General features: G+C 39.7%; 1 protein-coding gene across 2 annotated transcripts in view; it reads left to right on the top strand.

Annotated features, from left to right (window-relative positions):
* Positions 1–27,212, top strand: part of LOC114031543 (connector enhancer of kinase suppressor of ras 3) — a 113,445-nt gene that overhangs the window by 33,734 nt on the left and 52,499 nt on the right. For both annotated transcript variants that reach the window (XM_027846684.1, XM_027846682.1), the window contains one exon: positions 22,154–22,317. In XM_027846684.1, the coding sequence (XP_027702485.1) occupies positions 22,154–22,317 (164 nt within the window). The remainder of the gene's footprint in view (positions 1–22,153; positions 22,318–27,212) is intronic.

Below are 27,212 nucleotides of genomic sequence, written 5' to 3'. Positions count from 1 at the left end.
TTGGAAAGATACCTAGGTCTGGCCTATGCATTGATGAAGAAAACATGGATATTAGCAGAAAGATAGTTGTAGAGTTGAGGGAGCTGGGTTATTCTGTGCCGGCCATGCCGTGCACTCTCCTCCTATAAGGAGCAGGCTGCCAGAGTCATACTTACCAGTCTTCGGGGCCTACCCGGATAAACACACAGAGACGAGCCTACCAGGAGGTGCCAACACCCGAGCTTTATTCAGAGGCCATCACAGCAAGGCCAAGCAGGAAGGCCAGAGCAACAGAGCAGGAGCAAAGAGAGCGTGCTCCGACCGCCGACCCGTTCCTTAAGTACCTACTTAGCCCCTCCTCCTCAGCCCGCCTACTAGTCAATGATTGTAGGGTCAGATATGGGAAGGGGACATCTGAGTTTAGCGCACCAAGGGAGAGGAAGTGACGCAGGAGGCTAGGACCGGATACAGGAAGGAGGCATCTGTGATTAGTGCATAGACAAAGAGAGAGTACGTGACCTAGGAAGTCAGGCCCAGATACCGGGAGGAGGAGGCGTCTGGGGTCAGTGCTACACAAAGGGAAGGTACATGACCCAGGAAGTCAGGAAGGAGGTGTCTGGGGTTGACGTTGCACTTAGGGAGGGGACTAAGCAAAGGGAACTCGTCCTCTGCTGTCTCGCTCCCACGTGGCACAGCCCCCTGCCTTAGGAGCACGTGCTCCGGCTACTTCCTTGTATCCTGTTCCTTCCCCAGCTTATAACAGCTCACATAGCACTGCCCACTGCCTCAGGAGCGTGAGCTCCAGATACTTCCTAATACCCAGTTCCTACCCCATCTTGCCACAACCCCCACTTGGCAGTAGCCAACATCATACAGTCCCTCACATTGTTCGGTTTGGTTCATCGGTAAACATTTATCAAACACTTGTTGCATGCCAGATATTGCTAGGCACATGGAATACAAAATAACATTTCCTGCCCTCAGGGAGATTACATTTTATTGATGGAGAATCAGTTTCTTTTTGTTACTAGAGGGTGGGGTGGAGGTGATTATTGGAAAATGACAGATGTTTAAAAAACAAAACCAATGTATAAATAAATCATCCCTCCTTCCCCTCCCCCCCAAGTAAACGTTCCAATTAACCACGGAATGGTAAATAAGGGTGTTGATTCCTTCTGTGAGGTTGAATTACCTAATATTTTGAAATGAATCAATGAGAGCACGATGTTATAAGGTATTTAGTACACAAATCCACAGAAAGCTGCCCATTTAGGAGTGGGGGGACTCTTCTATGGCTTAATCCACTCCCATCCTTAACAAAAAAGTGCCATCCTTTTCTTACCTTCCTCAACAGTTACTGGCATCACTGTATGCCTGATTTTCCCCAATCTTAAAATACTTGGAATTTATTTTCAATTCTCCCCATGCCTGATCTTCTGTATCCACTCCCAAAGGCCTTCTGGGCAATATGTTTTGCACTATTCTTTCAGACACCTGGGGCTCTCTACTTCAGGTTTTCCTTGTTTCGTAGTATAGTGTGGTAGAATAGGAAGAACCCTGACTGTAGAGTCAGAGGACCTGGATTCAAATTCTACCTCACTTATCCTATCTGGGACTCAGTTTCCTTATCTGCAACAGAAGGGGGTTGGACTAGGTGACCTTTAAGGTCTCCTCCATCTCTAAATTTGATGATCCTATTTAATCTCTCAATTCCACAGACATACATGTGGTAAGACTTTTTTCCCCTTTTCCTTGTCTTTCGATCAGTTGTTTGGCTCAACAACAGTGCACACTCATCAGTGGTGAGTGCCTGTTAGGTGCTTTAGGCCCTGATAATGGGATTGCATTAGGAGTGAAAGAGGGCAGTCAGCTTGGCATGTGCTGTGAATAGAGACATATATTGAAGAGGAAGAGGAGGAGCATATATGTATGTATGTGTATATATGTATATGCATGCATGTGTATATGTGCATGTGATGTGTATATATGTACATATATACACATACATACATACACATATATCTATATTTATATCATCTGTGACAGTCCTCCTAAATGCTCTAGAGGTTGCCACATTTGGAAAACAAGTGATAAGTGATAACTGTGTTTAACTGATAACTGTGGTGTTGTTCATCTGAATTGTTTTCAGGACATGCTTTCAAATTATAAGAAAACCTGGAGCATATTATTGGCTGCATTGTTGTGAATTACCTCATTAGACCAATAGAAATGCAGTTACTGTGCTTCAGTCTCAGTGATATAAGAACTTGAAGAATGATAAGGTTATTTTTTGGTGAAGTTTAAGTGCATGTAGTAGCATAAAGAAAGCACTTGGCCCATTTTATACAAATATATGTAATGTTGATTTGTGCCACATGGGTTTTAATGAGACTTGCAGGAGGCATTGATAGTTATCTCAGGAATCTTGCCTGCCTTTCTTCCAGGGAGACTGGGATTCCTACCTTGAGGGAAACTGCAAAAGGACCACAAGGCTGGGCACTCTATTCTCTAGTCTCTGAGAATACTGGACTAGAATTATATCTCTCTCAAATATTGGTGGTGTAGGGGCACAATTTTGTTTAAAAAAAAAACAACCCACTACCTGATCGCTCTTAAGAGAGGGGGTCTGGCCCAATCTTACACCTGCGATCTTGACTTCTTTCCACCAAACACTAGTTAGAGAAAAGACCATCACAAATACTGAATGAAACTGTTTATCCAAGCAAATAATAAATAGAAATTGTAGGAGTTCTACAGTTTAGAATATACTGGAAAATACACTGGAATAATTGAGTTTTTTAGATGAGAACATGATGAGATGTTCTTATCTAAGAAGGAGGCCTGCATCTCACCCAAGGGGAAATCCTGCAGTCTCATCTTGAGGGAGGAAAGCTAAAAATCAAGGATATGTTGAGTAGCCAGCTTCAATTACTTGTTTGTAGCATCCAAACTTTCTCTCTCTCTCCCCACTGTCTCCCCGATGAGGCCTTGGGCCTCAGTTTCCTCATTTGAAAAATGAGAGGTTTGGACTAGATTGCCGTTGAGGTCCCTTCCAAAGCTCATCTCTTATCCTGTTTTTGCTTCCATGTTCATAAATTATTTAACTCTGGTGGAAAACAGGAAAGCTTTGGTGACTGTTGTGTTCTGCAGAACTGTTTGTCCATAGAGAAAATATCACCAGACATCTGTGTCTGCTTCTTATCTAGTTTTTCCCTCTTTTCTCTTGCAGTCAGGTGCCTCATCTTGTGGCTGTCAGTGCTCTGCCCCTAGCAGATACCTGATTTGCTTCTGATCTGTGACATTTAATCCCTTGTAGATTGGGAAATCAAACCAATATTTGTAGATTTTTAAGAAAAAGGTTCTAAGTAAAGGCCTGAACCTTTTACTCAGAGGTAAAACCTTTTCCATATTCTCATGGTAAACCAGCACCGTTGGTAATTGTAAACCAACACTGTTGGTAATTGTAAACCAATTTCTCAGAACCCCTTCTGTAGTAGGATTGACTGGGTGCATATTGTAGGGACTCCCAATGATTAGTAAAAGATAAAAAGAACTAAAGATGCAAGTGCCTTTCTTTGCTGGGGTGGCAGTGGGAGGGTTGCAATTAACTTAATTGGGTAGTCAATCACCAAGCATTTATTAAATGCCTACTGTGTGCCAGTACTATGCTAAGTGCTGGGAATACAAAGAAAGAGGAACAAACCCTAAACAATCTCTTCTCAGCGAGCTCATGGTCTAATGGGGGAGATAACATGAAAACAACTACATTCAAACAGGATATATCTATATCTATCTCCATTGAATCTATATCTATCTATATGACCATATATGATAAAATCATCTGAAAGGGAAGGCAGATTAAGAAGGACTGGGAAAAGTTACTTGCAGAAAGGGGAGCCTTGATAAGATTTGAAGGGAGGAGTTCCAGGTAATAGGGGACAGCCCTTGAAAATGTCTGAAGTTGGAGTGTCTTGTCATTTCCTCTCTAGAAACCTCTTCATATACAGAAAGTACCTTTTGCCTCTGCAGCCTTTTTCTACAATACCCTTTTGTTACATAACTTCTTCTCTTTTCTTCCCTTCCTTCCCACCCCTTTTTTTAGAATGTAAGCTCCTGAGGACAGTTCACTTCAATAAACTTTGATTAACTGCCTACTATTTGTGCTAAGCACCTGAGAATACAAAAAGAGGCAAAAGATAGTCCCTACCCTCAGACAGCTTACATTCTAATGGGAGAGACTACATGCACACAAATATATACAAAGCAAGCTATATGCAGGATAAATAGGAAATAATTAAAAGAGGGAGAGCAGGAACTGTCTTTCTTCTTCTGTTTTTATTCCCAGAACTTAGTTGATTTGATTTGATTCTTGTGAGAGGAACAACCAAGAGATTAGTGGCACTGAGTCATATAGGGTACCTGGTGGAAGTGGGATAGGGTGTAAGGTATAAAGTCTAAAAAGAAATAAGTTAAAAGGGGGTATGCATGAAAAGAATACCTATGATAACACGGAGTCTTTCATCAGTACCGAATGAGTGATATAAAAATCCAGTGTGGGGGACACTCAAAGGAATGAGCACTTTGAGTACTAGTGGTCATTAAATAGATGGGATGTTATCTGGGCTAAAGGTAGAGGAGGATTTTAGCAGGTAGGGAAAGTAAGTGAAGGCATTCTGACAGGGAGAGCTTGGATGGCTAGCAAAGTGTCTTGGACATAATAGCCCTTAATATATGCTTGCTGGATTGGATTGGATGGAGGTGGGACAAAGTCAAGATGTCTGAGATGAAATGTTGAATTATAACATGCTGTGGTCCCCTGAAGAGCTCAACCATTTCCTTGGCTTCAACCGTAGCCTTAATACTCATAAATTCTAAATCTGTATTTTTCTTTCATACATGTCCACTTGGCTGTCCCATCACTTCCTCTGGCTCCTTGTTCCCAAATAAGCTACTCCACTCCTCAGTTTCCTTATGTCTTTCAATGTCCTTTTTCTCAATTATTTACACTAACCCTTGGAGTAATTTTTTGACATCTTGTCTGCCTTTTCTATTCAGTGAACAAATTCTTTTAATTTGTTCTCTCTGTCTGCATGTCTGTCTGCACGTCTATCTCCTGCCTAAGCATTCTTTTATTTCTGCCTCTACAAAGACCACCCAAGTCCAGGCTTTCCATTCCTTAGTCCTCAACCACTGTGACAGCTTCCTGTTAGCAGTTCTTTCTGATTCCCCCTTTTAGTCCATGCATGCATACTTAATCTTCTTTAAACACCTCTTTCATCATATCATTCTTGCTCAAACTCCAGTTTAGCTTTTAAAACCCCCTATAATCTACTCCAGTCAATGCATCTGATATTATTTTCCTCTGCTCTGCAAAATGAAGTGTCCGTTTCAGTCAAGATGTGTGTTTAATGACCTCTGTATGTGCCATACTAAATCCTTCCTTCATACATACCTGTTTGACCTTTGCTTGGGGTTTTGATTCTTAGGATAATGTTTTCTCTGTATATCCAGGTGATAACATCCTCTAAGTCAAGTTTCACACCCTTTATGAAGCCTGCTTTGACTATCCCCTACAGTGGTCTTCCACTTCCTTCTTGAGCTTAGAGGTGGTACAATGGATAGAGTGCTGAGCCTGGAGTCAAGAAGGGCTGAAGTCAAATTGGGCCTCACTCTTACTACCTGTGTGACCTTGGGCACGTCACTTAACATTTGTCTGCCTTAGTTTCCTCATCTGTAAAATGGAGACAGCAATAGCACTCAGGTCCCAGGGTTGTTGTGAGACTCAAATGAGATAATATTTGGAAAGGATTAATCAATGAACAAACATTTATTAAGTGTGTAATATATGACTGGCATTGGGGACAGATGATAGACCAAAATCAAACAATCCCTGTTCCTAAGGAGTTTGCATTCTGTTGGGGGAGACTATTGATGGATCAATTTTATACATGTAAAAATTGTGTATATACTTATATGTGCTCATATGTATATGTGTGTATAGCTAGATAGTTATGTGCACATGTAGTTTGCACACACAGAATGAATACAAGGTGACTTATGGAGGAAGAGTATCAGCAGTTGAAGGGGGTAGGATTGGGTCAGGAAGGCCTTCATTTAAAAGATGGTGCTTAAGTTGAATCTTGAAGAAAGTAAGGGATTCCATATGTGGAGATGGCGGTAGAAAGGTTCATTCCAGTGCAAAGGCACAGAGATGGGAGATAGAGGCCCAGGTATGAGAAGAAGCAAGAAGGCTAGTTTGGCTAAACTTTGGGGGTGGGTGGGAAGAGATTAACGTATAATAAATCTGGTTAGGTAGGTAGAAATTAAGTTAACTGTAATAGGAGCTGGTATTATATTCTAAAGTATAGTAGAAAGATCATGGTCTCTGAAGTCAGAAGACCTGGGTTCAAATTCTACTTCTGCTCATTTATTGGTTATTATCTTGGGTCACTTAACCTCTCTCTGCCTTAGTTTTCTCATCTGTTAAATGAGGAGGTTGGACCAGACTTGATATCCCTTCCAGAGCTAGTCAATAATAAACCACTGGAGTCTGTTGAATAATGACATGGTCAGGTGCGTGCATTTTGACAGATGTGTGGAGAGACTTGAGGCAGGGAGACTCAAATTTAGACTACATTTGCGCAGTTATATGTGGGCTTTGCCTTCTAAAAGAAAAAGGTGGGTTTTATTGGATTCAAGGAGAAGAAGTAACTTACCTGTACAAGTTATATAGTCAAAGTGATGTCATACTTTTTGATTTGTAACATTTTCTTAGTGTTGGCATTATTCATGCTATGCTTTGCTATAAAATACAGTTTGGATGGCCCCTTATCTCCAAAGGTAAGACTCACCTATGTTTTAAGATGTAGTATGGGGCTTAATGTTTTATTAAGCTTAGATGATGTAAGCCAGATAATAACTATCTTTAAAATCTAGAAATGCCTAACTATGCTGTCACTGACTTTTTAATCTGCCTTGTTAATAATAGATGTTTTGGGTAGGGGATGCTGAGTTGCATTTAAGCACAAATAGATGATTGTGTTTTTACTACAATTGGGTTCAATGCTTTCACCAATGCCCATCTAGGCACTTTGTCCCATTATGAATCAAGCTGTCTGTACTTGCCTGGGCTGTGCAGGTGCTCTTTATTTTAATGTGCATCACATCTATTTGCTCAGGGAAATTGGCCTTTGAAAGTGTTTTTTGTTGAAACTTGAAGAGCCAGATGCCTCGAGGACAGGCTCTGGTTTTAGTAGGCTTTATTGGAAATTTGCTAAACACAATTTGTTAACATGAAGATGGGCTATGTCTCGGCCAAGTGGAGTAGATTATTAGATTATTAAAGCTATTCCACGAGCTGCCTTTTGAATATTTCAGTACAAAGTAAGCCCGAGTATTATTATAGTCCTAGTGTCATTGCGATACACCTGACTTGGAGCAGCTCCCTTTCAGGAGATGTCTTTAGTCTAGTGCAAATTAGCAGTTTTTGGCCTTGTATTTGGCATCTGCTTTCCCTGACTCAAACTGTTTAATCTACTGGGCACAACTTCAGAAGCCAGTGATGCTAATAAACCATTAGAAAAGAAGGACCTCTATTAAAATGTAAGCTCATTAAGAAGAGGGACTGCTTAACTTTGGGCTCTGAATCCACAGATCTTAGCACTTGCTGACAGTCAGTATACATTTATTAAGTGCCTACTAAGTGCTAGGCACTGTACTAAGCACTGGGAATACAAAAAGAAGCAAAAGACAGTTTCTGTCTTGAAAGAGCTTCTAATCCAGTGGGGGAGATAACAAGCAGATATGTACAAACAAACTTTTTACAGGACACATAGTAAACATTTAATAATTGTTTTTGGGAATGGTATTACCCCCCCCCCAAAAAAAAAAACAAACTAGTTGTGGAAGAAGATCTCATAATGGGCTGTCTCAGGAGATGATTTTATTACGAAAGTAATGCTATGATATACTGCATAGACTTGGTCATTCCTCTCTGCCAACTGCTTTTTAGAGAAAATTTGAAGTACTACAAAAAATGTTAGCTATTTGCTACTGACCCACCATCAAGAAGACATGTTTTGAGTTTTTTTCTAGCAATATGTCCATGGTTTGCACTGAGCCATCCACACCATTGTGGTCAATACCTCCTTATAACCAGTGGCACATAATTGTGAACCTGTTGGCTGATAGTTAAATGAATTTTATTTTCTCCAAAACTAATCAACTTATTTAGGGATTGAAGCTCTGAACTGGAGATTTGTTATCATTAACTCTCTGCCTGGCCCAAACCTACCACTCTTGGCAGTGTTTTGAGTTGGAATTCAGTAAGTCATGTTTTTCTATAGGAAACTCGTTTCCCATATGTGTGAATTGGTTATTTTAACAAGACAAAATACCCTTTCCCACGGCCCCTTAACTATTAATATGGCTAGCTGACTGCATTTCAGGGGTCAAGGCTTAGGAATCTGACCTATGGGTTTTAAGCAAGTTGTCTTGTGGTGGGAAGAACAGAGTAGTTCCAGTTGTGTGCCCTCTTCTAGAAACACCTGTTTGAGTGTTTCTTTGTGAATCCCATAGCATACTCTTTTTTTCTTTTGGGGAAGACTAGGACTCACCATTTTGCCCAGGCTAGAGTACAGTAGCCACTCATAGGTGTGATCTCACTCTGGATTTGCACACAAGCTTTGACCTGTTCTGTTTTTGACCTGGGCCGATTTGCCTTCTGCTCCAAGGGATCCATCATTATGGTATCGAACAACTCGATCAGGCTAATATACTATAGCTCAGAACTCCCTAGCTCAGACTCTCTGATAGCAGGGATGATAGGTATGTGCCACTATGCCTTGGCCCATAGAATACTCTTATGAGGTCTGTATGATGTCTTGGATGTAGTTGACTTTTATATTTTTAGGAATGCTTCCTTTCCTCCAAAGTATGTGACACATGTTTTGCTTTTGGTAGCAAATTATTAAATGTGTTACCAGATTCTGGAGCAGCCATGGGCAGAAGTGGAGAAGAAGGTAATCAGCATTATGTTGAGAAGGGGTCCATAGGCTTCACCAGACTGCCCAAGGGGTCCACACAAAAAGGATAAGAAACCTTCCCCTTGACTGTACTCCATCACACACCAGCACCAGTCAGATTTGGGAAAAATAATTTGTTTCTTGTTCTGCCCCTTATGACTAATTACCCCTCATTACACTTACTTACAGCATTTACATTTCGGGCCACATTATTGCTTTTGCATGTGTGTGTCTCTACTGCAGTACAGGTGTTTCCTTTGTTTTTGTTTTTATGCTAAAAAGCAGGCCAGTACATGACAGAGTGAGCAGGGATGTTCTTTATGTGATAAATATACCACAGACAGATATTTTTGTTTCTGAAGCCCCCAGGGGCACATAGGTCTGTACTGACCTGCATTGAAGACCTACCTCTCATTTTCCTTCTCCAGTTGTATTGTTTCTTCGTCTGTCTCATTTTTCAGGTTCTTACTGACACACAGGAAACTTGGAATGCCTTAATTAACTTTAGGTGTGGTTTATAGAGACTTGTAAGTTTACTTAATCTAAGAAAGTGAAAGCTTAGATTTCCCTTAAAGTATTATTTTCTTCTTAAATATTTCGATTTAAAAAGGAAATAAGTTGAAATTCAGGGTGGAGATCCCTGTGAATGACAGAAATCTTTAAATCCTGATTTAAAAGATGTCAGTCTCTTTGCCCCCCTGACCCACCATCTACTCTCCACCTCATCAGATATCTAGAATTGGAAGTGACCTTAAAGGCCATCTAGCTTAACCTTCCTCATTTTATAGTTGAGGAAACTGAGGCCCAGAGACGTTAAATGATTTGCTCATGGTTGCAAAGGTCATAAGATTGAGGAAGAGTTCTGTGACACACAACCAGTGATTTTTCCATTGTACCTTACTTCCTCCTTATCGTTAGCAACCTAATGGGGATAGTTTACTTTTCTTCTTAAAGGCAAGATGAAAGAGTTAAATGAAACTTAAAGCCTAGCCCAGGGGTGGGGACCTTTGGCATTGAGGCCATGTGTGACCCTTTAGGTCCTCCAGTGAGTGTGGCCCTTTGATTGAATCCAAACTTCACAGAACAAATCCCCTTAATAGAAGAAGGATTTGTTCTGTAAAACTTGGACTCAGTCAAAAGGCCACACCTGAGGACCTAGAAGGCCACGTGTGGCCTCAAGGCTGCAGGTCCCATCCCCTCCCCCCCCGGCTTATCAGAGAATGTTTTTAGACTCACTCTCTAGCTTGGAGTCAGAGTGAAACCAAGATAGCAATCCAGCTATGTAACATATTGTTTTGGGTTTTGGTGTCTTATAAACCTGGAAGGCACCTCAGATATCATATAGTCTAGCCTCATTTTATAAACAAGAAAACTGAAGCCCAGAATGTGTTAATTGACTTGCCCAAGGACTCCGTCAGTTTGCTAGTCTTGTTCAGGTGGGGGATCATCTTGTTTTTTTTTGCTTGTATCTCGTTCATAATTTTAACATGTAAACAAAGGTAGAATCGTGGAATCACAAGGTAGGAAAGGATATCAGAGATGCTTTAATTCAGTCTATACCTAAACAATAACCTTCTTTAAAGTAGCCCAACTAGTGCTTGTCCAGATTTTGCTTGTAGTTGCCTAGGGAGGCTGACCCACTACCTCCTGAGGCAGCTAATTTTACTTTTGGACAGGCTTTGCAGGAAGTTTTTCTGTACGGGAAGGTGCCTCTCTGACTTTTCCCCATTGTTCTTAGCTCTTCCCTTTGTTACCGTGTGGTACAGTGACTCTAACACAATTAAACTCGGAGACTTCTCAAGGAAGCAAAAATTACTCTTTATTACAATCTCGTGAGAAGGGGCGTCTACTCCAGTACACTACCAGCAGGAGAGAGGGGAGGCACAAAGGACAAATGCAAGGTTATGTATCTTAACACAAACAAGAAACTCCCACCCCGCCACTATCCCTTACTCCCATTGGCTGGGAGGTGGGCTTACATTCTTGGCGCGAAAATCTTTCCCATTCCCAAAGAACAAGGAAACAGGGTATAGCCAATCCAAACATACATGTTCTTATTTAGTATAACTAATGCTGACGTGGCAGTGGCAATCAGGAGAAGGTTTAGGGCCGAATTAAACTTATGGCCTGTTCATTCTCTCAGAGCCTATCTCTAGTTTCTTGACAGTCTTTTCATTACCACCCTGAGAAGTCTTCACAGAGGTTATATCTCATTCATTACTGATCCTAACAAGTGTGATCTCTCTTCTATCATGACCTCTTTAAGCTTCCTCTTCTGCAAGTTAAACATTCCCAGTTCCCTTGAGCATTCCTTGTAGGGCCCAGCTTTTAGCCTTTTCACCACCTTCTTCATCCTCAGAACACATTGTATGTTATCAGTGGCTTTTTGAAAACAGGGCATTTAAATGATTCAAAATTGAACTGGTTATTCTCAGTGTAGACTGACCAGGGAAGAGTCCAGTAGAACAATGATTAAAATGTTCAGCATGCAATGCCTCTTATTTCAGACTAAGAACATATTAGCATTTTGGGGGGTTGTCATGTCACACTTGCTGAACTTGGAGTTCACTAAAACCCTGTCTTTTTCAGATGAACTGTTGTCTAGTCACACCTTCTCCAACTTGTACTTGTGAAGTTGGTTTTTTATTTTGGAATGCAAATGTAAACTTGAGATTTAATAGATGTGTGGCATAATAGAAACTGTAGCCTGTGCAGCAGCCATACCTCGGTAAAACTGTGTCAGCAGATGGGCCAAACCAGATTGAGGGCAACCAACAGACTTCAAACCTATTGGTGAGTTAGGGGGATGTCTACACCAAATGTGAAGATATCCCCAGGCAGAATGGGTGGAAGAGAACAATTTGTCCCACTGGCCATGCAGGCGGCTGAAACAGGCACTGTGGAGTTCTTGGAGCTTGGTCAGACACTGAAGATGTTAAAGTCATCCACTGAATGCCGGGTCATTGCCAGTCTTCTTGACTTTTATCTTGCCGCTGGACTTTGATGACTCTGGAAGAGAGAGTGAGACCGATGACCTTGCACAACTCTGTCTCGCTTAAATCCACTTCATACGAAAGTCAAGACATTTGATTCAGGCTGTTATTCTAGTTTAAGATTTCTTAACTTTTTTGTGTATCATGGACACCACTCCATTGGCAGTTTGATGAAGCCCATAGACCCCTTCTCAGAATAAAGTTTTTAAATGCATAAAATAAAATACATAACATTACAAAAGTATTTATATGTGTGTGTGTGTGTGTGTGTATAAAACATGCACACACATCACACACAATTGAAATTAAAAAAAAACAACAGTTCACAGACTGCAGGTTAAGAACAGCTGTTTCTAGCTGGTCACACTCTTTCTGTCTTCACTCAGCTGTTCAAAGTACTACCTGCCCCTCCCAGCCTTCTATACCTCAATCCTCATAATTAAAATATTGATCATCATAGGGCCAACAGCAGATCCCTGGAGCACTCCTTCTAAATCAGCATTGAGCTATCAGTGACTTAACAGGTCCAGTCATTTAATTACAGGTCCTTTCAGTGATTAAGAAATTTGTTGTGTTTTTGGGTGCATATTTTAAAATATGAAATAGTAAAAGGCATTGTATATATTATTGCTTGTGGATTTCTTGTCTTGACAGTAGCTCAATAAGATCTGTAAATATTTTATTCTTCATTCATCAATAATTTATTGAACTCCTTCTTTATGCAAGACATTGTACTAAGAACTGGGGACACAAGGACAAAACATAGCCCCTGCCTTCAAAGGCTTATTACTGGAATGCAATTCCAGTTTAATTCTTTAAGCATATTGTTGTAAGGATTAGGTAAGCAAGCATGCTTGCTTACTTCATAGATGGAGGAAATGAATTGTAAGGAAAATGATTTTGTCTGAGTCACAGTGGGAACCTGGTAGCCGAGCCAAGCGTAGGATCCAGATTTCTTGAATTTCTATTCTAGCAGTACTGAAGATACAATGTTCACCTCTGTACAGCAGACCCTCTGCATATTTTCCAGATTATTTCCTGTTGTCGCACTTTGCTAATTGTTACTATTTATGTCAGTTGATTGATACTAGAACTATAGATACTAGGTAGATACTAGTAAGATTCTGTACTGGTACAGGTTTAAAAATTACTTACTCTGAGGTTTTCGTTATAATTGGAAGAGGAGGGGAAAGGTGATGCATATAGATCCTTCCAGTTGGAAGCTGGCTGGGGGAGGGAGGTGGAGGACCAAAGTAATCAGTATCACCAACTCAGGAAGATCATGTGGAGAGTCTCACTGTAACTTTAGGAGGTCAAAGTTCGTACTGGCATCCATTGAACCATAAAAAAACAAACAACTTTTCCTTCCAAATATCTCATAAATCAAGAAAGTGTGAGAAACCAGAATTTCAAATACTTTGCTGATACTGCAGCTGATGCCATGGCCAACCAGAATTGACAAAGAAGCTTTGAAAGGCTTACAGCTTCCCGTTCTGATTGTCAGAGAAGAACCCAATGGGGTTCTCGGCTGCCCATGGATGCTGTGCTAGGTCATAGCACAGTTCAGGTGCAAACACCCGAGCATTTTGTTCTTTTTTTTCCATCCATTAGTAACACTGTGACCCTTGTGATGTCTTTGCAGGTAGAGGTAGAGAAACGAGACACTTTTTAAAGAGGTTCAAAGCCATACAGAAGGTGCAAAAAGAAAAAAGCAGACAATTCTGGCAGCTAAAGATTCCTGGTTGAAGTTTCAGCTGGGATGCATTACTTAGAAATTCAGAAACTTCTTGGGCGGCCATATTTCATCTGATTTCTGTTCTTTTGGTTACTTGAGTCCTTGAGCTGTTTTTACTATCTACTGTTTTTATTTCCTTAAGTTAAATTATCCTTGCCAGAGAATATCTTACAGATCTGCTGTTTTGATGTTATATTTCAAATTATGTATTGTTCACTAATGCAGTGTAAAAAAAAATACAAACAAAAAACCAGCTTGGAAGGTGGAGTTGTTGCTTTTAGAGGGTACTTCCCCAGAAGTGGAATATTGACTGATTTCTAAAGTCTGGTATAGCTCAGGTCTCAGGAGTCATTGATAAAGGAATAATAGCTGACATTTATAGGCAAATCATTTACCTCCTGTTTGCTTCAGTTCCTCATTTGTAAAAAGGGGGCACACTGGAGAAGGAAATGGCAAACCACTCCAGTATCTTTGACAAGAAAACCCCATGGGCAAAAGTCCACGGGATCACAAAGAGTCCGACACGACTGACTGAATGACTTCAGTGACAGAAAAAACGATTGTTCTGAGGAAGGAGGAAAACTTTCAATTGTGCTCACTCTGTTGCCACTACTAAGAAAGTTTAACCTCTAATCTGTTTCCTATTTTGTTAGCGCTTCAAGGCTATCTAGACCAGTTTTCTGAAGCATTGTGAGCTTCAGTTTCCATTTACTGTAGTTAGTTGTAGCATTATTTTGCTGCTGCTTAGCACAGGGTCCACAAACATATTTAACAGAACATCTCCCCTCACTATGTAGTTGGGTTAACTTCTTATAGAGAAGGAAGATTAAAGTTTTTCTATGATAATTATTTTGATAGGGAAATTCTGAATATTAGGGATCAGGGGTCTAAGATTTTTGTTTTTTGGTCTTGATCTGGAAATCCTATCCCTTGAATGTTGGGAGGCCAGGAATCCAAGGAAGAATGAATCATTTTAATAAGCCTCAATTATCTTGCTTTAGCCCCCACGTTATTAGATACTGTCTTGTCTCCTTGGCACAGTTGTTTTAGGTGCAGTGGGAATATTGACACCTTACTCTGCATTCTTGATTGGAGAGGTGTTTGTTTTGTGTGCCCAGATCTCTTTGATTTTGGGGTTCGTATTAGAAATATGAAAATAGTCAATGGTTATGTAATTTTGGAGGTTTGGGTGTGAGTGGAGGGAGCAGTGAAGATAGAGAGCTAAGTGTATGTAAGCAATTCCTGAATTTCTGGTACGGGGATTATTTGTATTTCTGGGGAAATATTATGGCAGAAAGTACTCTGACATCTGGTTTTGTGGCCATGGCTATATTTGCTGTTTACCTGGGAAAATAACTAAAAAGAAATGGGGTGGTAACATAGAACCAACTGGAGAACCAGAAACCCTGCCCCAGGAAACAGTAAGAGTCCACATTACTGCTGTAGTACGAAAGAATACATTCATTTATGTTCTGTATCTTTGTTGATCTGGAATATTGCTGTACCTTATCAGAAACATTCTGAATAGCTGTGATCATTGTATGGCATTGTAAAGAAAGGGGGAGGTGATTGGAGTGAATTCTGCCTCTCCTAGGACATGCCCTAGAAGGACATTGTTCTTAATCCAAATATAGATTTGGTTTCTTGGCTATTGCCTTTAAGAGAAAAATCTCAGTAAACTGAGATGAAGATAATGGGTTATAAAATTCAAAAGTAGTAAAATTGCAAGGAGTAAGACTCAGCTTCCTACCAGGGAAGCACCAAGGTCAGCCAACATCCTCACTTGTTCACAGCTTGTAATCAAGAAAGGTCTTACTTTGATATATAACGAGCCTTGAAACTATAAATGTCAGTGAAGTCACAGCTAATTGATTTCATCATTGTTCTTACCTTTGTGATCTGTCCAGGGGTGAGCTTTTTAGGTAAGATAATAAGGAGGTAGATTTGTGCTTTGTTTTTACATCCAATAATTGACATCAGCGGAGGTTAAACTGTCTTTGGCCTCAAAAAAACTAGAGAAAATAGGGTTCTATACTCAGTAGGGTTACTTTTAGAAGATCAAAAAAAGAAATTAATTAAACTCACTTTTAAAAGGTGAATTAAACATTGCCATAATAGAAACAAAATGTGTGTAGAAAATAAAGATTACACTGTTGCCTAGCCTCCTCACTATATCTCTAACAGCCAATTCACTGTTAGCAATTAAGTGTTATAAGTTAGCAGGTATTGAATACCACTTTGACCTTTCCTTGCCACTTACTGGAATTGCACCCAGCTCAATTCATCTTTTGTCTTGTCTTCCAGAATAGTAATCAGTTTCCGTGAAGTTTTCAGGTCTCAGTTCTTTTCTATCTTCAAAACAAGCTTCTCAGCTGCCAAAATTTTATAGTCTAGGCATGCAATGTCACTGTATTTGCTTACAGACATTCCTAATGTTCTTTCTGGATAAATGATACAATATTCTTTTATAACCTGGGTTCTCAACTAGGCATTTTGCAACTAAAACATGGGTTTAGCATGGTAAGCTAAAGCACTTAAGCTAAGGCACTTAGCACAGGGCCTGACACATAGTAAGTGCTTAATAAATGTTTCTTGACTGACTGATCCAAAAACTACCATAATAATAAATTAGAGGCCAAGCCATTTTAGCATAGTGTATCCGACTCATAGCACATTCAGTTAGAACCTAAGTTATTTTCTTCCTAGCTATAAGTTGTATATAAAATAAAATATATAAGTTGTATATAAATAAATAAAAATAAAAACTTACTGAATGGTTTAGAATCCACAACCATCCTCCCATGTAGGAAATAGAAACAACATTATGCCCTTTTTCCAGATGGGGAAGAAAACTGAGGCCTAAAGGGTTGAAATGATTTTTCCGTAGTCATTCATACAGCTGGAATATCCCAGCTGGAAGGCAGATTTACAGATTTCAAGTCCAGCCACTGTTCCGTTTTCTGTTAGGTCATTGCATCTCCCCAAATAAACTTATTTTGAGATATCCAGATTAAAACTCAATAATCAAGGGAAATGCCCTGATTGGAATAAATCTTGTTTTCCTTTTCTTAAATTAGTTTCTACTCTGAATAATTAAGTTCCTTAACATACATATCCTATTACTTCTACTTACTCTTAGTTAGACACAGAGATTGCTTATGGAATGCTAAGGGAGGAGATTTGAGTTTTAATATCAGAGATAATCCTGTCCATTCGAAGCATCAAGGGAGTCACAGGGAGCTATGGGAGGTGAGGGGGGAAGAATTGGCAGAGCTTTCTTCTTCCGAACGTGGCTTGATTATATGGTTCTAAATATTGTAATTTTCCATAAAAACTGATGTGTTCGAGTTATAATGAAATAAAAAACACCCAAAAGGCAAATATCACTGAGTTTTAGGTTTTATTTCTGTCCTTGTGTTGCCATGCTTAGGCATAGAGAATCAAGAGTTGACTTTACTTGTGTGACTGTTGGAGACTTCTAAAAATAGAAAACAATGCTCTAAAGTCTTAAAAATTCAAAGGGATTATTTGATGAGACAGATGTCGAGAGGGAGTCATTTGCTTCTATTCGTTGTTGCCACAGCAGGTCATAAAATATCTAAGTTGGGTAGGAGGAGTACCCTCAGTTAAAAAAATTCAGTCAAAAGTTTTCTATATAGAGTGCTGGGAAAATAGATAAGGCTTTGACATTCAGGTACAAGATGTGAAACAGGATCCCATGGCGGTGTGCCTGCTCTATGGGTTACAGAGGAATAGACTTTAAAGAACATCTGATAGGCTGAGGCTTAACTATGTCATAGTTCTATGCACTTCACATACCAGACAACTGAAGGTTGAAGAGGTGGAGTCTGGATACTAGTTCCCAGTTAGTTAAGGGGCAGATCCGTTGTCTGGTTGTGGCCTAGTTAGTTATCTGATGTCAGCCTTATACTTGAGAGAAGAAGAAAAACTCCAGGTATTTCACATTAGTACATTTACTATAAATTTCCCTTAATTTTCCTGTAAGCTAGCCTTTTATTTTTTGTTTGCTTATTAATAACCAAGTTGAAATTGGATTTCAGTAAAGGGTAAGAATGCCATCCATCAAGGGCCAGAAAGCCATTATTTAAAAAAAAAAACAAACCAACTCCACACACAACAGCTCACATTTTTGCTTATCATTTAACTTGAGTTTCACTTTGTGTGGAAATGACCTGCTTTAATCTTGAGACTGAAAAGTAACTGAACATCAAAGGGCTGATATCACCATCTTTTGTTAACTCGACTTATCGCTAGCTACTCAAGTGGGAAACTGTATCAGGTGATTTGTTTGTAGGTGTGTAATTTATAAACTACACAGAGTCCTTTTCCTGACTCACCTAAGCTTTACTGAAGAAATTTGTGTGGGAGGAACTGGTGATATTGCAGGCCCCCAAATTTCTTATTTCTCTGGGTTAGAAATGATATATGATTACAGGAATGTGATGATTTGCCGTGTCCTCGGTCAAGTATGGTTCTCAAGGGTGAGCTCTACGAGCTTTTAAGTATATCATGACCCTGTAGCCATTAAACTCTTCTAAGTCCCTATTTTGCACCATGCATTATACAACGTAAGTACTCTGCTTGACACCATATACAGTGTTCCTCGCTCATCTCAGCAAAGAGGAGGGTGTGTGTGGGGGGGGATATGTGTGTGTGTGTGTGTGTGTGCGCGCGAGTGCGCGCTCCTACACTCTCAAGCATTTTTTTCCAACTCTTTTCTGAGGCCAAGTTTGGTCATTGTACTTATTACATTATACTTAACACAACGTTCATTTTCTTTTTTCGTTGTTTTTGTTTACATTGTTGTAGTCATTGTGCATATTGTTTTCCTGGTTCTGCTTTTTTTAACTGCATTTGTTAGCTGGTATAAGTCTTCCGTCCTTCTCTGAATTCTTCCTTTCCATTGTTGTTATGAGGCAGAAATATTCCATTATGTTCGTGTGCCACAATCTGTTTTGCCATTATTCAGTTGATGGGGAATGCAAGAATGGAAATGTGGTTGGTTTTATAATTCAGTAGTTTTCAGACTTAGCTGACTCATGTAAATTGTAGCCAAACTGATTTTTTTTTTCCTCCAGAAATTTTTAAAGGTATTTCCATTTCGGTGTAAAACTGACCCTGTATCTTTAGCTAAAGAATTATAAAGATTTAGTCATTTCCTCTCATTTAGTAAAATTTCAGTTTTGTGCTGTAGAATATAATTTTATATTTTAAAGTAACACTGCTATTAAAATTAACATTTAAGAGTAAGTACTTATGAAACGCTTATTGGTTTTGCTTTTTTCTCTTGTTCTTTGTTTCCAGTTTGTTGCTGCCACAAAAGTACCTCTACTATGCATGAAGTTCATGTTGATTTTTTTGTTGGTTGGTTGGTTGGTTTGTTTAAAAAAAAAAAAAGTATGTGCAGTGTCATTACAAAGACATTGAACAAGATAGGAATTTGGAAACTTTGAGTCTTTTAAGTCTGTCATTAACTAACCTACGTGACTTTGGGTAATTCCCCTCCTTATAAGTTGGTTTATTCGGTTTCTTCTTCTACAAAATTGTTGTTGTTCAGGCATTTCTGACCCTTTGTGACCCCTTCTGGGGTGTTCTTGGTAGAGACACACTGGAGTGGTTTGCTATTTCCTTTTCCATTCTACCAAATTAGGCAGTTGGAATTGATCTTTTCCAAGGTTACTTCAAATTGTGATTTAAATGACATCTAATAATGTAGATACGAGGGAAACCTGTATTGTTTCTATTACTATTTCTAATAACCAATTAGTTAATCCATATACTTGTTCTACAGTAATCAGAAATTTATAATGTGACATTTCTTGTCAAGGGGAAATTTCTTTAACTCCAGACTCAGCTCCTCATCTGTCATAGAAGTAATTTAGAGTACATACTCTCTAAAGTCCTCTGCTAAAGTTACACTTTATAATTCCCCTTTAACATCTATTTTTCTTTGAAAGAATTATTAAAGTGAAGGGCTACTTAGGAAGATAATACAAGAAGACTTTTTATAGGTTACTTCCATGTTGGTGATGAGCTATGAGACCCAGTTTTGTTGAGGACATACTTATTTTATATGTGCAACATTTCACCTTAAGTCAAATGATTCTTGGTAAAAGCTTATTTCAACAAGTACATTTGTTGAAACATGTGTCTCATCTAGCAAAAAGATTTCTAAGTTGTCCTAGTCAAGTTATGTGTTGTAAGAAATATATGAGTTGTAATACTCTTGCACAGCAAGGAAAATGGACAGTTCCTTGGGCTTTTTTTTTTTCCTTTAAGGACTGTTATAGGAGTTAGACCTAGAAATAATTTGAGAGATCATGTAGTCCACCTCCCTACCCCGTATTTTTCAGTTGAAGAAAGAAGGCCAAATAATCACATATCATATTTATATTGTCAGCTGGACGGAACCAACCTCTAACCTGTAGGTGGCCAGAGCTGAACAGAGCAGACTAGAGACAGGAGAGTCAGGAATCAAACAGAAGTTTAATTTCAAAGTGAGGGAAATGGCTTGTGAGCAAGGAGGTGGATTATACACAGGTGCCAGGACCCCACTCCTACTGGGGAGGCCAGAGGCAGTGTAGGAAGGTCTCAGTACTTGTACCAATGGCTATGCATTGAGCTATAGCCCTGACAATGGGGGATATCAGCAACAATGGAAAACGTTTGATTCATAGCAGGGCTTCATGAACAGAGCATGGGTACTTGTCTGGTGCTTGTCTGAACTCAGAGAACACCAAGCAATATGATAATTATGTGATTTTGCCAAAGGGGGGAGATCATCCAGAGGGTGAACGCAAAGGATTGTTGTTATGCCAACCTCAGGGCACAGCTGGAAAACAGGGTGTCTCCTAATATCTTGGCAATATTGTGCTTGCTTTAAAGTTTGTAAAGTACTTTTTTTTCCTTTCCCTTTTTTTTTAAAGGCAATTGGGGTTAAGTGACTTGCCCAGGGTCACACAGCTAGTAAGTGTCAAGTGTTTAGTCTGAGACTGGATTTGAACTCAGGTCCTCCTGACTTCAGGGCTGGTGCTCTATCCACTGTACCGTCTAGCTGCCCCTATGTAAAGTACTTTCTTCACAAACACGAGAAGAGGGTTTGGGAGGCTAAGTGACTTTTTCTATTCATAGCACTAGTGAGAGACTCAAGTAGGATTTAAAATCAGATCTTTTGACCCCAAGGACAGATCACCATCCACTGTGCTATTCTGGCTTATGCTAGAGTTAAAATTCCCCTTAAGCTATTAATATTAACTTAAATAGTGCTGCTTTTTAAGTAGCTAGTGCTGGGAATACGCATAAGCCTTTTGTAGGCTTATACTTTGCGTTTGTCTCATTGCAATTCCTTCCACGAGACACTGCCATCTCCAATCTCCATGCCTTTTCACTGGCTGCCCCTCCCCCCCACCCTCCCACCCCCCCTTGGAATACGCCATCTCTTATCTCTACCTCTTAGCTTTCCTCGCTTTCTTCAAATCTTAGCAGAAATTCCACCTTCTACAAATCTTTCTTGATCTCTCTGAAAGCTGGTGCCTTCTCTTTGTGACCATCTTCCATTTATGAGGTATATATCTTGCTTGTATATAACTGCCTATTGTCTCCTTCATTAGATTGTGAGTTCCTTGAGAATAGAGACGCTTACCTTTCTTTGTATCACAGTGTAGGTATTTAATAAATGCTTGGTGACTTGTTCCTTACTATTGATATCTTATTTAGCATGTGATTGTGGGAGGGGGAAAGAGTCCTGACTAGGGTCAGGGGCCTTGGATTCGAATGCTATTCCTAATAATGATAACTTATGTAAAGTAGGTTTGTAAAATCCTTTACAAATATTGTTTGATCTCCACAACAACCCTGGGAAGTAGGTGCTATTATTATTATTCCCATTTTACATCTGAGGAACTGAAGCAACAGGCTAAGTGACTTGCCCAGAGTAACACAACTAGCGAGTGTCTGAAGCTGAATTAGAACCCACGTCTTCCTGACTTCGGGTCCAGTGCTTTTCCCACGGCACTATCTAGCTGCCTCTGCCATTGACTACCGAGAGGTCCTTGGACAGGTCTCCTAATCTCCCTGACCCCCAGCTTCATTTTCTAGAAAACAGGAGTTGGCAGGATGAATTGGGAATTTATTTAGATTATCTCTGAGGTCCCTTCCTGCTCCATATCTAAGATTCAGATGATCCTGCCCCAGCCCTCCAGGGCTTAGAATTCTTGAAATTCTTAAAATCAGTTTTAAAAAGCCAACTTCCAAATACCTGCTCTTGAAAATTCCGGAGAATGAGTGTAGCAAACAAGTAAAAATGTAGAATGTCGTTGGTGTGATTAGTGATCATTAGCTTGATTTATTAGTATGGAAATATGAATGAAGAGACTCTAATGATTCTCTGTTTCTTTTGATAGGGTTGGATGATTGCCTCCAGCAGTATGTCCCTAAATTTGAACGGGAGAAAATAAATGGTGAACAGCTCTTGCAGATTTCCCACCAGGATCTCGAGGAACTGGGTGTCACCCGAATTGGGCACCAGGAACTTGTATTGGAGGCTGTGGATCTTCTGTGTGCTTTGGTTAGTTACATTGTTTAAAACACACACACACACACACACACACACACACACACACACACACACAAATCTACAAATAGAAATATATGAAAAAAAAACCTTAGGATTCTAATTTTTTTTTCCTTTCAAAACCAAATCTGCCATCTTTTCCCTCTTTGAAACTTGCCTTACTTCAAGAAAACCGTTTATAAAGGGAGAAGGGGAAAGGAGAGAAGGCAGTAAGAATTTTTTATGGTGTCTGCTATGTGCCAGGCACTGTGCTAAGTGCTTTTTACAAGTATTTCATTTATCCTCACAACAACCTGGGGAGGTAGGCACTCTTATTATATCTATTTTACAGTTGAGGGAAACTGAGATTAATTGACTTGCCTAAAGTCACATAGCTGGTAAATGTCTGAGACCAGATTTGAACCCAGGTCTTTGAGACTGCAGGCCCAGTACCCTGTCCACAGCAAATGAATTGTTTTTTGGTGTTAAATTCATATTTTCTTGACTAACATAGAGTAGAAAAGTAACCCTGAATGGAAATACAAGCTTGGGTTTAAAACAGTAGTAGCAAGGGGTCTTTATTTTTGTGTAGGTATTTCTGTTGCAGTTAGTTACTTGGATGTTTAATAGAATAGCAGATAATTGATATTTTAATAATAATTGATATTTTATAATTTCCTGTTGGGAAGGGACCTTGGAGATTACCCTTCCCCCCATTTTACAAATGTAGAAACTGGGGCCAAAAAATATGTAAGTTGCCTCGTGTCAGTCACCAAGGTAGTAATTAGTCAGAGCTGAGACTGGAGCCCTGATCTTCTGGCTTCAACTCCAGTGATCTATAAAGAGTCCCAAACCCCAGCTCTTTGAAGTGACCACATTTTTAATATGTAGGATGGGGAATCCTGGAGGGAGTCCTTGAGCCTTTGACTTCATTTGTTTGGGGTTATTACCACCACTATTACTTAATCTGCAATTTATAATCTTAGTTACCTGGAGCAAGGTTAAATGATTTGCTCATGGTTATACAGCTAGTATGTGTCAGAGGTAATGCTTGATCTCAGGTCTAATTGACTCTATGGCTGGCCTTCAGTCAATCAGCCAACATTTATTATGCATCTACTATGTACCAGGCACTATGCTAAGAGCTTGGGATACAAAAAGAGGCAAAAATAACTCCTGCTGCAAGGGGCTTACAGTCTATTGGGGGAGAGAACACACAAACAAATATATTTTCCCCCCACAAACCCTGAGGGTCTTCCCAGATCTATTTTTTTAAGAGACCATTCTTAGCCTCATTTTACTAGGCCTTAATAGGTATTGCCTCAGTCAAACTGAGACCTGTAAAAGACCTTAGCTTGAAAAGACCAAGGTCCCCCACTGCATCCGGGGCCATCTCCAGTCATCCAGATCCATATCTGGCCACTGGGCCCAGATGGCTCTGGAAGAGAAAGTGAGGCTGATGACTTTGCACAGTCTTCCCTCACTTAAATCCAGTTCATTTGCAATTCAGGCATCACCTCCCTGATGTCTTGGTCCTTTTCAAAAATAAAGGATGCGGCGGCTAGGTGGCGCAGTGAATAGAGCACCAGCCCTGAAGTCAGAAGGACCTGAGTTCCAATGCGGCCTCAGACACATAACACTCACTAGCTGTGTCACTCTGGCAAGTCATTTAACCCCCCATCCTCACCAAAAAAATAAATAACAAAGGACAAACAGCAGCAGCAGCAGGAAATAATTAAAAGAGGAAAGGCACTGGAATTAAAAGTAGTTAGGGAAGGCTTCCTGTAGAAGGTGGGATTTTAGTTGGGACTTGAAGCTAGGGAAGTCTGTAGTTAGAGTAGAGGAAAGTGAGCATTGAGGACAGTTAGAGAAAATGCTGGGAGCCAGAAGATGAGTACCTTGTTAGTGCAGTAGCCGTTGTCACTATGCCACACTGCTTTTCTTTTTTTCTTTTTTTCCTTTTTAGGCAATTGGGATTAAGTGACTTGGCCGGGATCACACAGCTAGTAAGTGTCAGGTGTTTGGTCTGAGGCCGAATTTGAACTCAGGTCCTCCTGACTTCAGGGCCGGTGCTCTATCCACTGTGCTACCTAGCTGCCCCCTCCACACTGCTTTTTGAAGATAATTAAGACAATAACAACAAAAAAAACCTTTATATAATCCACAAAAATGGTCAAAATAGCAAATTTAAAAATGCCTAACACTACACACGTCAGAGCAATTTACTTTTTAAAAAGGTTTTTCGACAGCAGAACTTTAACAATAATTTTGGGTAGCTAGATGGCTCAGTGGATAGGATGCTGAGCCTGGAGTCAAGAAGACCTGAGTTCAGTTCTTACCTCAGACAGTTCCTTGCTGTGTGACCTTGGACGAGTCACTTAACCCTGTTTGCCTCAGTTTCCTCATTTGTAAAAATGATCTAGAGAAAGAAATGACAGACCACTCCAGTATCATTGCCAGGAAAACCCCAGATGGGGACGTGAAGAGTGAGACACAACTGAAAAACAACTGAACAACAAAAAGAATAATATTATTAGCACTTAATAATAATTTCTTGTTACTTGGTTTGTTTTTGCATCTCTTGATCACTGAAGTAGTAGAAAATGAAGAATTATCAGCCTTACCTGCATATTACTTGATTTTGCCCAGTTCTAAAACTAGCGAATTAAAACTAACTGAATTTGTGTTCTTGTAAATTTGTAACTACATCTATGGGGGAGCGTTAAAAAAATTTTTTTTATTACTAGCTTCAAAAACACAATCAAATAAATATGCCAAAAAAACCTCCTTAGACTTTAAGAGGATAGAGTCAAATGAATTAATAAGCAAAGAAAATGTTTTTGGCCCCTCCTGGCCTGCTTGAAGTTTCACCTTTGTCTCTGTTTTTCCTTCCTTTAAAGACAAGTCAGCAAGCATTTTTAGACATTTACTATGTGCCAGGCGCTATGCTAAACACTGGGAAAGGAAACAAGCATTTATTAAGCTCCTAATATGTTCCAGGTACTCCACTGTAAGTGCTTTGTATATCTTAATGAATTCATTTGATCCTCACAGCAACCTTGGGAGGTAGGTGCCATTATTATTTTCGTTTTACAGTTGAAGAAACTGAGGCAGGCGAAGTTTAAATGACTTACCCAGGATCACACTGCTAGTAAGAGTTTGAGGCTAGATTTGAACTCAGGTCTTCTTGACTCCAGGTCTAGCCCTCTCTCTATCCACTGTGCCACCTAGCTTCCCTCCTAGACCGCCAAGAATGCAAAAAAAAAAAAAAAAGCCCAAAGAGTCCTCGCCCTCTAGGAGTTCACAGTCAGATATTTTGAAAAATAATTGATGTTCATTTGATGCAAACTGAAGCTCTGGTTCTTCGGACTTTGCCCAACATCATTTTATGCATGTTCCTGCATTTCCTCGTATGCTTCATATTTGTGACATCAAAGATTCCATTACATTAATATATGTAGGAGTATTTTACTTAGAAATGGTACTGTTGAGTGTGCGATCAAAGTTGCCTTTGACAGTGTTGTGTTATGGATGTGATTTCTTTAAAAGTCCGGGTTCATACAAACTTGAGAGCATTCATACTGTGTTTGTAACGCTAGGAAATAGAGCCAGAAGTGTATAGAATTACATCACGGAGAATAGTGGGAAAGAATGCTCTCTCAATTATTTTGCCATTGCTGCTCTAAGTTCCATTGATTATGTAACACTTGCTACATTGTCTGTATTCTTAAAATGGACAGAGCTTTGTCTTCCTCTCTGAAATGCACTGCCCTTGTTTAGAAAAAAAAAAAATGGGGAATTTATTTGTAGTTGATAAATGAGCTGCCACAAGGGAGACACTGTAGCCAAGTGGTCTGAGTGTTGGCCTGGGAGTCAAAATCTTTGAATTTTAATCCTGACTGCCAATGATTCACTTTGTGACCTTCGGAGCTCATTATGGGGTCTGTTTTCTCCACCTATACTGTAACATTCACCTCAGACTTGGTTGTATGGCTGAATGTTTAAATTGTTTGCACTCCTGGGTAGGGGGGGATGCTATACGAGTTCTACCAGTTACCCACACATTCAAATCTGATGCTATTATTTGCAAAGAAGGGATTTTACTTTTAGCTGGGGTATGGGAAGGATTAAAAAAATACATACTGGAAAAACTACCTTATAATGTGACCTGCTAAAATCTTAATTTAAATTTCTTAAATTTCCATTGCCTTTTTCATTTATGGTGTTAACTGAAGGACAGATAAATTAGCCTGGAATATTATTTGTCTGATGCACCAAGAAATGAAAAGGAGGAGTGGGCAATCTTGTGAGCATAGTATGTACATTAAGTGAAATAATGGATATGACAGCTACCTCAGGGCATTCCTTTTTTCTTCTCCTTTTCCCTACCTCTTAAAATATTAGAATAGAGTGAACAAATCTGGAGACACGCCAGATCCCAAAGCTATGCTTTATCTCCTACAATTTCCTCCTAATTTCCTTAGTAGACAAAGTTTTGACCTCAGACCCATTTCTGGAAATGCTTTGTGCAGCAGAGTTCCAGTTAATGCATTAGACAGAAACTTCATGTGATGTAGTTGAAATAAAGTGCTTGGGTGGGTGGGTGAGGGGGTTGCGAGACTGTTTGGTGTCTTTGGTTTCAAATTAAACTGGACTTTTATAAGAATAATTGTTCCATTTTTAATCTGTGATGCAGTGCCTTGTTATGGCATTCATCTTTTTTTTTTTTTAATATTCTTAATTCAGTCCTAACTTAAATAGCATTTCCTCCCTTTTGTGTTGGGAGGCCTTTAGCTCTTTTGGTACATCAATGGCAACATGGTGTAGAGGAAAATGTGAGTGGAACATGGGTGGGACTCAGGAAGACTTAGGTTTGAATCCTGTCCCAAATAATTATGAGCTTTGCAACT

This window comes from Vombatus ursinus, unplaced genomic scaffold, assembly GCF_900497805.2.
Source record: "Vombatus ursinus unplaced genomic scaffold, bare-nosed wombat genome assembly UNPS02015175.1, whole genome shotgun sequence".
Lineage (NCBI taxonomy): Eukaryota > Metazoa > Chordata > Mammalia > Diprotodontia > Vombatidae > Vombatus > Vombatus ursinus.
The sequence above is the reverse complement of the archived record's forward strand: the minus strand, read 5'-3'. Positions and strand labels throughout refer to the sequence as shown.